The sequence below is a fragment of the Periplaneta americana genome, chromosome 9 (genome assembly GCF_040183065.1).
Source record: "Periplaneta americana isolate PAMFEO1 chromosome 9, P.americana_PAMFEO1_priV1, whole genome shotgun sequence".
NCBI classification, from domain to species: Eukaryota; Metazoa; Arthropoda; class Insecta; order Blattodea; family Blattidae; genus Periplaneta; species Periplaneta americana.
This window is the reverse complement of record NC_091125.1, coordinates 60,112,232-60,126,480: the sequence shown is the minus strand read 5'-3', so window position 1 is coordinate 60,126,480 and position 14,249 is coordinate 60,112,232. Positions and strand designations below refer to the sequence as shown.

Here is a 14,249-nt window from a genome sequence, read left to right as displayed (position 1 = left end):
ATCCTAGTGGTTAGCAACTATCTATGGATGCATATTTACTACGTATTGAGCTTCGTGACTGTATATACTAGACTGTGATAATAGCAAAGATAACTAAGTCTTCAGTCAACAAAGCAGAAAGTATTTTATTCGACTCGTACGAGTGTTTCAGTCCCTGCGTTTTGTAGGCAGTCTGGCGCCTCTCTCTTTCAGATAACAACACAAAATACGGAAATAATACCTGCTACCTAATAGATTTGGGGAATAGACCTTGTTATTTCGGGAGTAATGCTTTTATGGAACTATATTTATTGAACTTTTCTTTGACTTATTTGGTAAATATTATATTCTGCCGTGCTGAAAAGCTCACGCTTAAAAAGCGGATATATTATGTATTATAAAGCCTATGCAAAATAGAAAAAACAAAATACAATAATTCAGTTTGTAACTACAACCACATTTAAGTAATATAAGATCAATAAATTTTGTAAAAGTACTCATATTATAATAGCAATATCTAAAACATATATTTTGTCTTCAGTATCAAAGAAAATACCTTAGCAAGTACTCCATTAGACACTTGTTTTAAAGCTTTAACGATGATAGATATTTCTTCTGTCTCGTTCCTTCGCCTGAATTTGACAACGACTCTGTACATGTCACTTCCATAATTATCCCCAGCTGCTGTCGCTGCTTTCACATCGGTAGAAATTACTGTGATGGTGTTGTCTTCTTCTGCAGATCTCAGAGCTTTCTCAAAGAAAGAAGTACTCATCCATTCCGGCATAGAGGGCTCGTTGCTACTCGTCATGATGTGTTTCTTATTACGGCTTTACCTGGAATAAAGTAAGTCAGTGAGAATGTTCAGTTACTTCCTTCTAAACTGCAATTTTATTAATGCTGATTTCATATTTGAGAGGAATTTATTAAACAAGTGTCGTAAAGAAATTTAATAGAAATGACCTGTGTAATCATGAGTTGAATAAAGAGCTCATTATGTATTTTCAGTATTAGATAGACTAATGTTAGAAAAGAAGTGATGGCTTCGGAATTGTATTAAAAATTCGTGAATGTTCACAGATTATATGCCAGGCTAATTGTTTAACCTTCCTCTATTGGAGAACATTCATGAAGCAACCATACGCGAATTAGACTAAAGTGAAAAATGTATTTTCATGAAAACTAACCTTTGGTAAAACTAAGAGATATAATATGAGCTATGTGTGCGAAGTTATGCCCTAGAGTTGCCAAAGGCTGTCGAAAGGTATACAAAAATACGAAAATATTACAAGGTTTTCAGCTAAGGTTTACTCCTCCGAAATGCCAGACACCATCATGTTCGATCCTTAATTGCAAATGCTTTAAGAAAAAAGTCTTGGATAGTAGAAGAGGAAGTTTTTTGCCTTGCTACTAATGGCTCCTCTAGACGTATTGACATCATAGCGTATTCCCAGGCTACCAAGAAAGGATATATAATTGATCCTACCATAAGGATTGAAACGGGAATTAGCCAGCCGGAGGATGTCAATAAAGAAAAGATCAACATTTATCTGCCAACAGTTGATTACTTTAAAGAAAAATACCAGCTTGAAGACATTGAGGTGATTGGTCTTCTTATTGGAGCTTGTGGTGTGATTCCCAAGTTCTTTGAAAGCTTCAGGAAGACTTGAACTACCACAGACACTTACTGCTGACATCATAACTTCAGTTTTGAAACGCTCTTGCCAAATTCTGAGTCATCATATTCACTCTGTATATTTTTTTCTTCACTTTATAATTTATATATGTTTATTTTAATTTTCTTCTATAAAATTTATATAAACATTTTTATATTGTAAAATTAATGTAGGAGAGTATACTGAGTCCTTCTGGGCTACCTCCAATGGGAGGCAGTTATTATCTATTATCTATATGACAGGAAAATTTTTTGCACATTTCAGTAGGGCAAACTCTGCTAATTTCGTCATTTGTTTTTAAATTTACCACGAAATTATACCAGCTAGAAATTTTTATGGTATAGTAGAAATGGCAGAAGATGTACTATAATATAGATTTCGTTCATTGCACTCTTGCAATGATGTGAATGTTTTTTTTTTTTTTTTTTTTTTTTTTTTTTTTTTTTTTTTTTTTGGAAACAACTTGAACTGTGAGATCTATAACTTTGAATTTCTGAATGAATACACCATTCGATTTTCTTTGTTTTTTGCTATGTTTTGTAGTCCAAATTGTTTTCAATGATAAGTACTGACGTTGTATACTTCTTGGTGAAAAATATTTGCATATTAATGCACTAGTTGTGTAACAGACTCTTATCTTGAGAGGTTATTTTCTTAGCGATTTTTCACTTCTCGAGGACATTTTTTTTTTTCTCTTTTATATTTGTATGCTATAACAACACACTTGAGTGGAAGAAATATCAAATGTATGGAACGTAACAGTACCTTCTATATTACCAGACCTGACACTGACATCCAAGACAGCGACCGGAAGAGGGCTTTCGTAGATTGCATTGAGTTAAAATAAATACGGCACCGATGAGATTATTTTAACAAAATTCTCAATGAAATAAATAATAAAGTTTCTTATCTACATAAATGGACATAGTACATTCAGTAACATAAAAATATGTCTACATCTACACCAGTAATAAAAGGAAACAACTGATTAAAAGCTTCAATATGTCGTTATTATATTAAGCCTATTTTATTTATATATGAATATTGGCAATTGACCATTTTAATCTCTTGTAAAATTCAAGTTTGTGAGAAAATGGCAGTAATACAATACTGAATAGCTGCTACTTCAGGATTTAGGAAATCTTACCCGAATTATACAAATAGATTCCATTAGCAACTGGAAATTATATATTATGGAGTCCTGTCATCCTACTCATTACTTTGTCACTGTATTCACTGAGATTGGTTGAAAATAAACTACGTACAGTTTAACACTGTGCCCACTGATGTTGATTTAGAATGAAAAGGCACTATTCATTGTAGTTTCTCACTGTATTCATAGATGTTGATTTAGGATGGAATGGCACTATTCACTGTAGTTTCTCACTGTATCCGCTGATGATGTTCCAGAATGAAATGGCACTATTTACTGTAGTTTCTCACTGTATCCACTGATGTTGATTTAGGATGGAATGGCACTATTCACTGTAGTTTCTCACTGTATCCGCTGACGTTGATTTAGAATGGAATGACACTATTCACTGTTGTTTCTAACTGTATCCGCTGATGTTGATTCAGAATGAAATAGCACTTTTCACTATAGTTTATCACTGTAATATCCGCTTATACATACACTAGAGATTAGATTAGGCTCTACAACTAAAAACGATGAGGAATTTACAGCTTGAAGAGCACAGTAGCCTATTTTCTGAACTTGAAATACTTTTGATGGGTTTTATTTTTGTCTTTCAACGCCTGCTTTTCATTTTGGACCTTGCAGTAATTATTAATAAATATATTGGTCAATACCTTGTTGTACTTCACTGCTAGTTTTCTTAAAGTCATTTCACATTTACACAAACCATTAAAATTTGTGGTGTTCAATTCAAAGAAAACCATTCTCTGATAGAATGATGGATAGAAAGCTTTTCTTGTCAGTGCAGGGGCTTGTGTGTTCATTTAGTTACTACTGTACTTTATTTACTCATTTTTCAATGTCATTCGCTATGATTTGATCAAGAACCAATTTCTAACTGTCCATTGATTCCCATGATTAAAATTTCGACCAACTTTTTTTTCCCCCTAGAATGTTCTTAATTGTAAAGAATATTAAAATTGGAAAACTAGTACACATTTCTAGTAAACTATACTTCATATATTATTTCAATCCTAAAGAATGTAATAAATTTAAATTTGTTTATATAGGCCTACCATGTAAGTCGATTTGTGTCCAAGGAAGAACAATTGTTTCTGTGCATCTTAAGTCTGATTAATGAAACTGTTTCTTTTTTCTCGGAGAAGGTATCTTAGGCCAGCATGCAGCCGTAGGCTTATTGTGCAACCTCCTTATATTGAGATCACTTTTCAGTCCTTAGGACCGCTCTTCAAGCAAGAGAATCATTGTTTAGTGTCATCTTATCTTTTCGGCTATGGCATCCAGTTCTGACGAAGTCCACGTAAACAGCAACGCCCCTCTGTCTTTCCTATTAATATGCCTTCTTCTCAGATCGATGGTATCTGATCGCAATTCACTTCCCTGTGTTCTGCTTCATCCTTTGCCCCGAAGATCGTCCCACCGTAGATTCCGCACATCCAAGCGATCTCTTGTTCGATGCTCGGTGTGAGCAATGGGAGAAATGTATTTTCCGTCTGCGAAACTGAGTGGTTGTCCTGTGATGTCTCAGTTGCGGTTCTATGTCTAGGGATGCTCACAATGTGGGGCTGTCTCTAGTTTCGATTCACAGAAATATACCCTCCCTTCACTATACGGTATAGGTTTTTGTCTGTAAAATATAGGAACTAAAATAGGTAAAAAAGAAAAGAAGTGTTTATTGTTATATTAAAGAAAGCACTACTAACCTTCGTATTGGGCGAAATCTTCACCTTTTTGTGCTCCGAAAATAACGCAACCTTTCCACTGATGTGCTTTTTGTTGTTCACCTTCTGGAATAACCGTTATATCGCGTCTTTATAGGCCTATCTATACATCGTTCACTGATACGTACAAGTGAATTAGGAATCTCGTAAAGGAGTGAAGCTCTCTGAGATTACCTGTCGTGTTGTGTTCGTGTCGAGAGTTTTATCAAGGTGAAATGTGACGTTAGTGTAGCAGTGAAGACAGAAAATCTGCTCTAGTTATGTAAACCATTCAGGTGAAAGAGACAAGTCATCTTTGAGAAAGATCAGGAAATATGGCGAATGGTTTTGCATTATTATGCAATAAATGGTTTAAATGCTTATGACGATGGAGCACTTATCTTACTTAATTACGTCACTGTGTGTCACCGGCTTGGCTCACAAGCATTCTTATGGGGGCAGATAAAAAAGTCAAATATTTTTCTTTCACCATGCTAATAATGTCAAAACAAGTGCTTATACTAATTTTGGCCACTCGACCGCAATTACGTTGCCGTCTAGAAAGTAAATTTCCCTGGGGTCGTTTACAGAAGGAAAACACAATTTCATGGAAAGATTTATTAGAACAGATACATCAATTGTTACGCTATTTTTCAATGTATTCCCCACTACAATTGAGACATTTGTGGGATCTAAAGAGAGGTGCAGATGTAGTAGTAGTATTAGTAGTATTTATTTATTTAACCTGGTAGAGATAAGGCCGTCAGGCCTTCTCTGCCCCTCTACCAGGAGATTCCAACTACAATATCAACAATAAAATTACAATTAGTATTAAATTTACATTTACAATTACAAATAATATTACAGTTAGTATTAAATTTACAATTACAATAAAATCAAAGTACGAAAAGATTACCTGAATAATTAAAACTAGATAATTTATCATAGAGAAACAAAGAATATTTTATATTTACTGAATTACAAATTAAATCTAGAATAACAAAATTGTATAGTGATGAAATTACTGAATATTGAAATATTTTGTGATAGATTAAAGAAACTATTTACAAGTAATCAATTACTGACCAAGTGCCTAGTAAGTTTTCGTTTGAATTCAATTTTATTTCGACAGTCCCTGATGCTAGCAGGTAGCGAATTCCAGAGTCTTGGCAGGGCTATTGTGAAAGAAGATGAGTATGAGGAGGTGCGATGGGATGGTATTGTTAGTATTGTTTCATGACGAGAGCGTGTGTTCAGATTGTGGTGGGAAGAAAGGTAAGTGAAGCGAGACGACAGGTACGAAGGAATAGAAGAGTTCAAGATTTCGAAGAGAAAGAGAAGTGAATGTAAATTTCTTTTCTTATCTAGTTTAAGCCAACCTATTGCTTCCAGGGATGGGGTAATATGATCATATTTACGAACATTGCTTACAAAACGTACACACAAATTATGAGCACGTTGAAGTTTCATTTTGTTGTCGCTGGAGAGGTCAGTCAGTAAAATGTCCGCATAGTCGAAATAGGGAAATGCAAGTGTCTGCACAAGGGACTTTTTTAAGCAAGAGGGGAGATGAACATTTATCCTTTTTAGCACATGGATAATAGAATATACTTTTCTGCAGGTTTCTGTGATTTGCATGTCCCAGTTGAGATTATTATCCATGTGAATGCCAAGATTTTTTACTGAAGAACTGAAAGGGATATCCACTGTACTTACTTTAACAGGGGAAATGTCGAGGTGTTTTACAGCGTCGGTTTGCCGTTTGTGTCCTAATATAATTGCTTGTGTCTTTCCAGGATTGATTTTAAGACGGAGTTTCTTTGTCCATGTCACAATCGAGTCAATGTCTTCGTTCAATTTATCTATAGCGTCATTTACTCGGTCTAAGCGGGAAGAGATGTAGCATTGAAGGTCGTCAGCATACAAGTGATAGTTACAATGCCTTACAAGAGATGTAATATCATTGACATATATTGTGAACAACAATGGTCCGAGTACCGACCCCTGTGGTATACCTGATGTTATGTCAAGCCAGGAGGATCTTCGATTCCCGGATACAACACATTGTTGTCTTTCCCGTAAGTAGGATTCGAACCAACTCACAGCAGTCTCTGACAAATACATATTTCTCAATTTATGGGTGAGCAGGTCAAAATTTACAGAGTTGAAAGCTTTGCTAAGGTCAAGAAGTGTTAGTATTGTTACTTTATTAGAGTCGATTGCTTCACGATGTCTGTTATACATTGGTTCAGATCCCAAGCGGCAGACTCCTACAACACAAGGATACAAAAATTAATTCCATAGTGTGACAAATGTCTCAATTCCAGTGGGGAACATGTTGAAAAATATCGCAACAATTGCTGTACCTGTTTCAATAAATCTTTCCATAAAATTGTGTGTTTTTACTGTAAACAGCCGTAGGGAAATCACTTTCTGGACCGCCTCGTAATTGCGGTCGAGTCACCTATATTTGTATAAGCACTTCTTTCGGCATTATTAACATGGTGGAAGAAAAAAATAACTTTATCTGCCCCCATCAGAATGTTTGCTTGTCAGTCGGCTGAGGCGCTTGACTGCTGATCCGGAGTTGCTCTCGGGCGTGGCTTCGATTCTCGCTTGGACCGATTATGTGGTTGGATATTTTCCGAGGTTTTCCCCAACCGTACGGCAAATGTCAGGTTATGTGCTGTGAAACCTCGGCGTCGTCTCGTTATATAGTATCTCGCTACCACCAAATCCATCGACGATAAGTGACCTAGTTGTTGTTACAGCGTTGTTAAATAACCAACTGTAAAATAAGTTATTGTGTGAAAATATAGAACGAGCAGGAAGTTAGAAATAGAGTTTCACATATTTACTCATCTTCCTTCTGTACACCAGTACGCTCGCCCTTCAGCTATTTCTTCTGTCCGCATTTCAACGCCGTGTACAGTGATTCACTTTTATCTCTTAATATATCCGTCCGCTGCTTGTTGCCCTAAACTATTCGTGTTATCAGAACCGATAACAATAAGGTAATTTAAGAGGAAATAGTTTTGGAGCAAAGATTGAGAGTCTCGGTTTGTTACTTTGATTCTATGATTTCTTAACTAAGATTAATGATAAAGATTGATAATTCCACGCGAACTTCTCATGGTGAGCGAGGTGGCTCAGACGGTTACGTTGTCACGTTTGAGACTCACATTCGGGAGATTCCGAGTTCAAATCTCGTGGCTGGGCAATATGACCGAGGGCTTTTCAAGGTTACCTTTAGTCACAAAAGTAATAATAGTTTTATTTTCTCTGGTAGAGTTATGGCCCCTTGACGTTGGTGGGAGGGCAGTGAGGTCCAGTGATTCTTTGGGCTATGTCGGCGGTAGCGTAGCTACTGGCAGGGTCTCCCATGCCGGACAGGCCAAAGATGAGAACCCAGACAAAGAAGCAACCCAGAAGAGGATTCCCAACGGTTCTGAAGGTGGAAGAGGATTGAGAATCCCAACAGCGGATGAAGCGGAAGAGGCAATCCACGGGTAGATCAGACTCGTAGCTGTGGTGGAAGCAACTGATCTAGGGGGCGGAAACCCCGAAATCAAGTGACCTGGTCCTCCAGGTTGGGGGTTTGGCGTGTGGCTGACAACCCACCCTGTAAAAATCTTATCGTTAGGAAACCTAAATGGCCTCGGAAGGACTGCTCTACTGGACACCGACCACAGCAAAGAAAAAGGATTAATGATATTAATTGTGCGACTTGGAATATACGCTCTTTATACATCACTGGAAGAATGAAAGAATTAGCAGAACAATTGTCCGTGTACAAAATTGATATATGTGGACTACAAGAGATGAGATGGCCAGGTAATGGGGTAATACATCAAAAAAATATACAATATTTTATAGTGGTAATGGAACGGGGAAACATGAGTTTGGAACAGGTTTTTATGTGGCTAAGAGAGTGGCGGATAATGTTATTGATTTTAAACCATATAATGAGAGAATCTGCATGCTAAGAATTAAAACCAAATTTTATAATGTGACACTTATATCAGCCCACGCACCAACCGAAGACAAATTAGAGGAAACTAAGGAGATATTTTACAATCAACTAGAGAATGTATTTGAAAGTACTCCCAAACACGACATGAAAATAGTTTTAGGTGATTTTAATGCCAAGGTTGGCAAAGAAGCCTTTTTAGCTCCAGCATGTGGACAACATAGTTTACATGATGCAACAAACGATAATGGGAAGAAAATGGTAGAATTCGCAATCGGAAGAGATCTAACAGTCGGTGGAACATGGTTTCCACACAAAAACATACATAAAGAGACATGGCGCTCCCCAAATGGCCAAATATCAAACCAGATAGACCATATATTGACGGATAGAAGACACAGTTCAGCTGTAAATGATATAAGAAGCCTGAGAGGAGCAGATATAGGATCAGACCACTATCTAGTTAGAGCAAAGATCAGAGTAAAAATAGTAAAGGCAAACAAACAGGAAAGAAGAGAATGGATTAAATGGGATATAGATAAGCTTGAGAACAGAACCACCTCAGAGGACTACGCCAGAGATATACGAACTGTACAAGGAATCGGATTTGGAGGCGCACATAAGATGTCAAAGACTGAGATGGTTGGGACACGTCACAAGGATGGAAACAACAAGGAAAGTGAAGATTGTCTTCAATAACAACCCAGATGGAACCAGATTAAGAGGAAGACCGAGAACAAGATGGTGGAACTGTGTACGAGTGGATGTGAATAGATTAGGAATAAGGAATTGGAGGGAGTTGGCGATGGATAGAGAAGGATGGAAGAGAGCCATAGAGGAGGTTAAGGCCCACCTGGGCTGTAATACCAAATAAGAAGAAGAAGAAGAGTTATGGCCATCAGACCTTCTCTTCCACTCAACAAGGATCAAAGCACATACAGGAAAATACATACCGATATAGGCTACAAGTATTAACTTAATGTCCACCCTATGGAATAACGGCTAGCGTGTCTGGGCGCGTAACCAGGTGGCCCGGGTTCGATTCCCGGTTGGGGCAAGTTACCTGGTTGAGGTTTTTTCCGGGGTTTTCCCTCAACCCAATATGAGCAAATGCTGGGTCACTTTCGGTGCTGGACCCCGGACTCATTTCACCGGCATTATCACCTTCATCTCATTCAGACGCTAAATAACCTGAGATGTTGATAAAGCGTCATAAAATAACCTACTAAAACATAATAATAATAATAATAATAATAATAATAATAATAATAATAATAATAATAATAATAATAATAGTAATAGTAAAAAAGATTGAATACATATTATGAATATAGCTAATCACTAAACTTCGTTGAATTGCCACACGCAGCATGCAATCAGGTTGCCGATGTACGGTAGTATAGAGGAGGTGAGCGACCTGCCGTTCTCGTAGTATAAGCAGTTCATGTTAAGAGTTGTGACCGGTCCAAATAGACGAAGCAGCTACAGATAATGTATACCTATATAAGGACTTGTTTTTACATTACTGTGGTTGGAATAGTCAAAGCTTAACATTTGTTCAGTGTAGACAAGAATTCAATCAAACATACTGCGATAAAATACTTAAAAATTGCGTGTTTATAGAGGAGTTTGGTACTAAGTATTTTAGTATTAAAGAACATACAATTTTTGTACAATATGCAAACAATCTTTAAGAGTGCATAGACAGAGTGATATAAAGAGACATTGTGACAGCAGAAAACACGACAGTTTGAAACGATCGGACACAACTTCGTGCAGGTTTTATTGTAACCACAGTATACTGCTCAGTGTTTACACCAGAGACATACACCATCTTTTGGACGCCTCCTTCTCATACAATCTATACCGCGTGCGCAGTAAACCTTACGATTCTCGTGGCAATTCCACGAAGTCTACTAATCACAAACAGGAAAAGATATTCCGGTATACAACTATTAACTTAAAAAAGATAAAAACAATAATACATATGGATATAATCACACAATGAAAGGAATAGTACAATTAGTATAATGAGTAAGAGTTATATCGAAACAATGACAATTATCTAGATTATATATTCAGGATTCTACAGCTACTGCCGTCTTCCTGTGCCAACCCTCCAAAGCCTTCTATCTTTTGCGTCTTTAGTCCTCAACCCCCTCTTGTGCATTACCTCCATTACTTCGTTGTCCCAAGTCCTTTTTGGTCTATCTCTTCCTCTTCTTCCTGGAGGTTTCCACTGATAAATTTGTTTAGGCCAACTATCTTCACCCATTCTCATCACAAAGTAATTACTATATTAAAATAAAAAGTAATTATAACAAAAAAGTTATATCTAGAAAAAACTAATTCATTGCATTTCAAATACTCCTAAATAACCTAAAGGTATATTCTGGATTGAAAATTTACATACAATATCATGATTTAATCATTACCTTAATCAGTAACATCATAAATAACAAAACTCATCTAAATCAGTTGATCGGCCTGGTTGGCACAGTTGGTATAGCGCTGGCCTATGTCCGAGGTTGCGGGTTTGATCCCGGGCCAGTCGTTGGCATTTAAGTGTGCTAAAATGCGACAGGCTTATGTCAGTAGATTTACTGGCATGTAAAAGAACTCCTGCGGGACAAAATTCCGGCACACCGGCGACGCTCATATAACCTCGGCAGTTGCGAGCGTCGTTAAATAAAACATAACATTTCTAAATGAGTTGCACGTGGCTTGGTTCCCTACGCCACTCTTCTTTTTTACCTTCCTACCCATCCTTCATCACTTTTCAGTAACGATTGATTTTATAGAATTTTGTTTTACCCGCTAGATGACTCCCTAGCATTAAATTAGCTTCTCTTTGCTTTATATTAGACTCTTATTAAAGTTTCCTGCGAGAGAAAAATATGAGCCGAATTATCTGTAATCTGTTGATAGACTAATATATGAGCCGTTCAGAGCAGAAGTGGTGTAAGTAAAAAATTCATAATGATGGTTAAAGTAAACATTCTGTAAAATACAGCGCAAAGTAGCAATTAATATTGAATTTATTTAAACTATTAGTAGTCAGTGGATAGCAAGAAGGTCATATTAATTGCTCCTTTGCTCTGTATTTTTACAGAATTTTTACTTTAAACCTCACTACCCAATTTTGACTTACACCACTTTTGCTCTGAACGGCTCATATACATAGAAGAGGCTTAATTATTATTCGTCGACTTCGAATGTTTGTCCGTTAATCGCCGTCGCCCTGTTTCTGTGTCGGGTGGTGTCTGTTGTGCTCCTGAGACAAATTGTAGTTTAGCAGCGCCAGTTAGTGAGCACGACCTATAGTTAAGCGGCCGGCGAGTATCTACTTGTAGTTCTACAGCCGGCGAGTAAGTGTCAACTTGTAGTTCAGCGGTCGGAGAGTAAGCGTCAACTTGTAGTTCAGCGGTCGGAGAGTAAGCGTCAACTTGTAGTTCAGCGGTCGGAGAGTAAGCGTCAACTTGTAGTTCAGCGGTCGGAGAGTAAGCGTCAACTTGTAGTTCAGCGGTCGGAGAGTAAGCGTCAACTTGTAGTTCAGCGGTCGGAGAGTAAGTGTCAACTTGTAGTTCAGCGGTCGGAGAGTAAGCGTCAACTTGTAGTTCAGCGGTCGGAGAGTAAGCGTCAACTTGTAGTTCAGCGGTCGGAGAGTAAGCGTCAACTTGCAGTTCAACAGCCGAGGAATAAGGTCGATTTGAAATTCAGTGACCAACGAGGTAGCATCTGCTTTCAGCAGGTGCATCGGAGGTACGAGACTACCAGTTCAGCAGCCCTGGCATACGACGCAGGATTTCGACGTGAGCTACCAGTGCATCTGCCACGGCTGGATGGATTGATATTCGCCTTCTCCAAGTGCTTGGTAATTTCTACGTAACTGAAAACTGTATACAGTATTTACTCCCGATTTTTATGTTGCGGGCAGACTATGATAGATTGGTTTTACTTGCTTTTGTTGGCAGTTAATGTGATTTTATGGTTATGACTGCTTTCTGTTTATAAGCAGTTCCACTTTTGTCTTCTTATTCTTGCCGTCAAGGAAGAATTATTTCATTAATTTTTAAATTAATATTTGGTTGTGACCTTGTTCAGCCATGTTATAAAGTTACATTTTTTATAATTAAGTTCCTATTCTAAACTACTTAGTTTCTGTTTAATGTTTATGTTATTAAAAAGCCATAATTTACTGTGAATACGTTGTTTTATATTAACAAACTCCCAAGACATCCCTGTACTATATAACTAGCGTCTATACCAGGTCTGCACAAGGTTTGCGCTCTCCGAGCCGGCTCACAGCTCATGAGCGGAATGCAGATATTAGCTGCGCTCTGTATAAGGTTGGACTGGAAGAAGGGGTGATCTCGTACAATATATACACAAAAGGAAATACAGTACTAGTAAGAGTGTTTATGAAATTAATTCGCGTTCAATGTTTGCAAAACTGTCTTGGACTATTATTAATTAATAAAGAAATATTTATTTTACAGAAATAATAGAAATTTTTTAACTACTTAAGTGTAAAATATCATTTTGTTATATTTTTATTTATCAGTACATCAAAACGAGGTTTTATGCTGTTGGCAGCTGAAAGGAACAGTAGCCTACTGATCGTAATGAAACATCAGTTACATATGCTCGATGCCTGCTTTTATTAAAGTTGCTCGCAAATATAAATGTTGAACCTAACATAGCAATCATTTTCACAGCCAGCCTATGTAGCCGTGGATATTATTGCTAATGTTTAGTCTTGTGAATCTCAAACAGGCTAGTAGTATTATTCAAACGACCTTTAGCCTTTAGGTCACATTGAAGATCAGTAAGTTCGAGCTGTAAATCGTTAAATGTTAAATGTTATGTTCCGTCTTTTAGATTCCTCCATACTGTACTGTAGCAATAGTTAAGCAACATGAAACAGTTACTGAGAATACACACTGCACTCCACTAGATAGCTGAGTGGTCGTTTCCCTCTCCTCTACCTATAGCAAGTCTATGTCATTCTGAGGTATCTTCCTCTCCGTTTCGGCGAGTGGTAAACACCGCTGAGCTCTCCGAAGGAGCGCACGCGCTCGTTGAGCGCTGTTTGTGCAGGTTTGGTCTAAGTTACGAAGCGCCATAACAAGGCTAGCAGTTCACGGTTTTCACCACAAACTGTGCAGAAGATCAGAGTATCACGAACCTATACCATCTAGATTCTTAACTGACCTAGGCCCGGAGGTGACGGGAGCGATACAATGAACACAAGACATCTATTACACACAAAGTGAGAAACTGAAATTCAACAACAGTAAACGGCCTCCTGATATAACTTAACTTAGAAATCCTACGAGTACATACGCCATATAATCATAGAATGATGTTAAAGCTTGTATAAATAAACTTAACAAAGAGAAATGAAATAATGACACGCAATAGGTCGGTCACCCTAAACTTGATGCACTGTGACGTCACTTCAGCATGCGCCGCCGCGCACCGTCCGCTTCACTAATGCTTCTCTGCAGCGGGAACACTGGCGAAGAAGACAGTCTGAGGTTTGCAGTTGCGGCTTCTTTTTATGACAACTATTGTTTCTCAGATACATTAAGTTACACTTAAAATAATGTGAATGCCTTATATCGGTATTTATGTGTATGAAACCAATTCATTTTTAGTTTAGAGATGAAATGAACGCTGAACGAAACTAAATACTGTTTTTTAGATTCCTGATTTTTTCTCTCATTTCATTGTTATGTATGATGAAAAGATTTTTGACGAAAATA

The 14,249-nt window shown here is 37.4% G+C and overlaps 1 protein-coding gene across 1 annotated transcript in view; it reads right to left on the bottom strand.

The window, feature by feature from the left end:
* The window catches only part of LOC138705584 (uncharacterized), an 83,729-nt gene that overhangs the window by 12,165 nt on the left and 57,315 nt on the right, over positions 1–14,249 (bottom strand). The window contains exon 5 of the mRNA XM_069834187.1: positions 536–811. Within this exon, the coding sequence (XP_069690288.1) occupies positions 536–811 (276 nt within the window). The remainder of the gene's footprint in view (positions 1–535; positions 812–14,249) is intronic.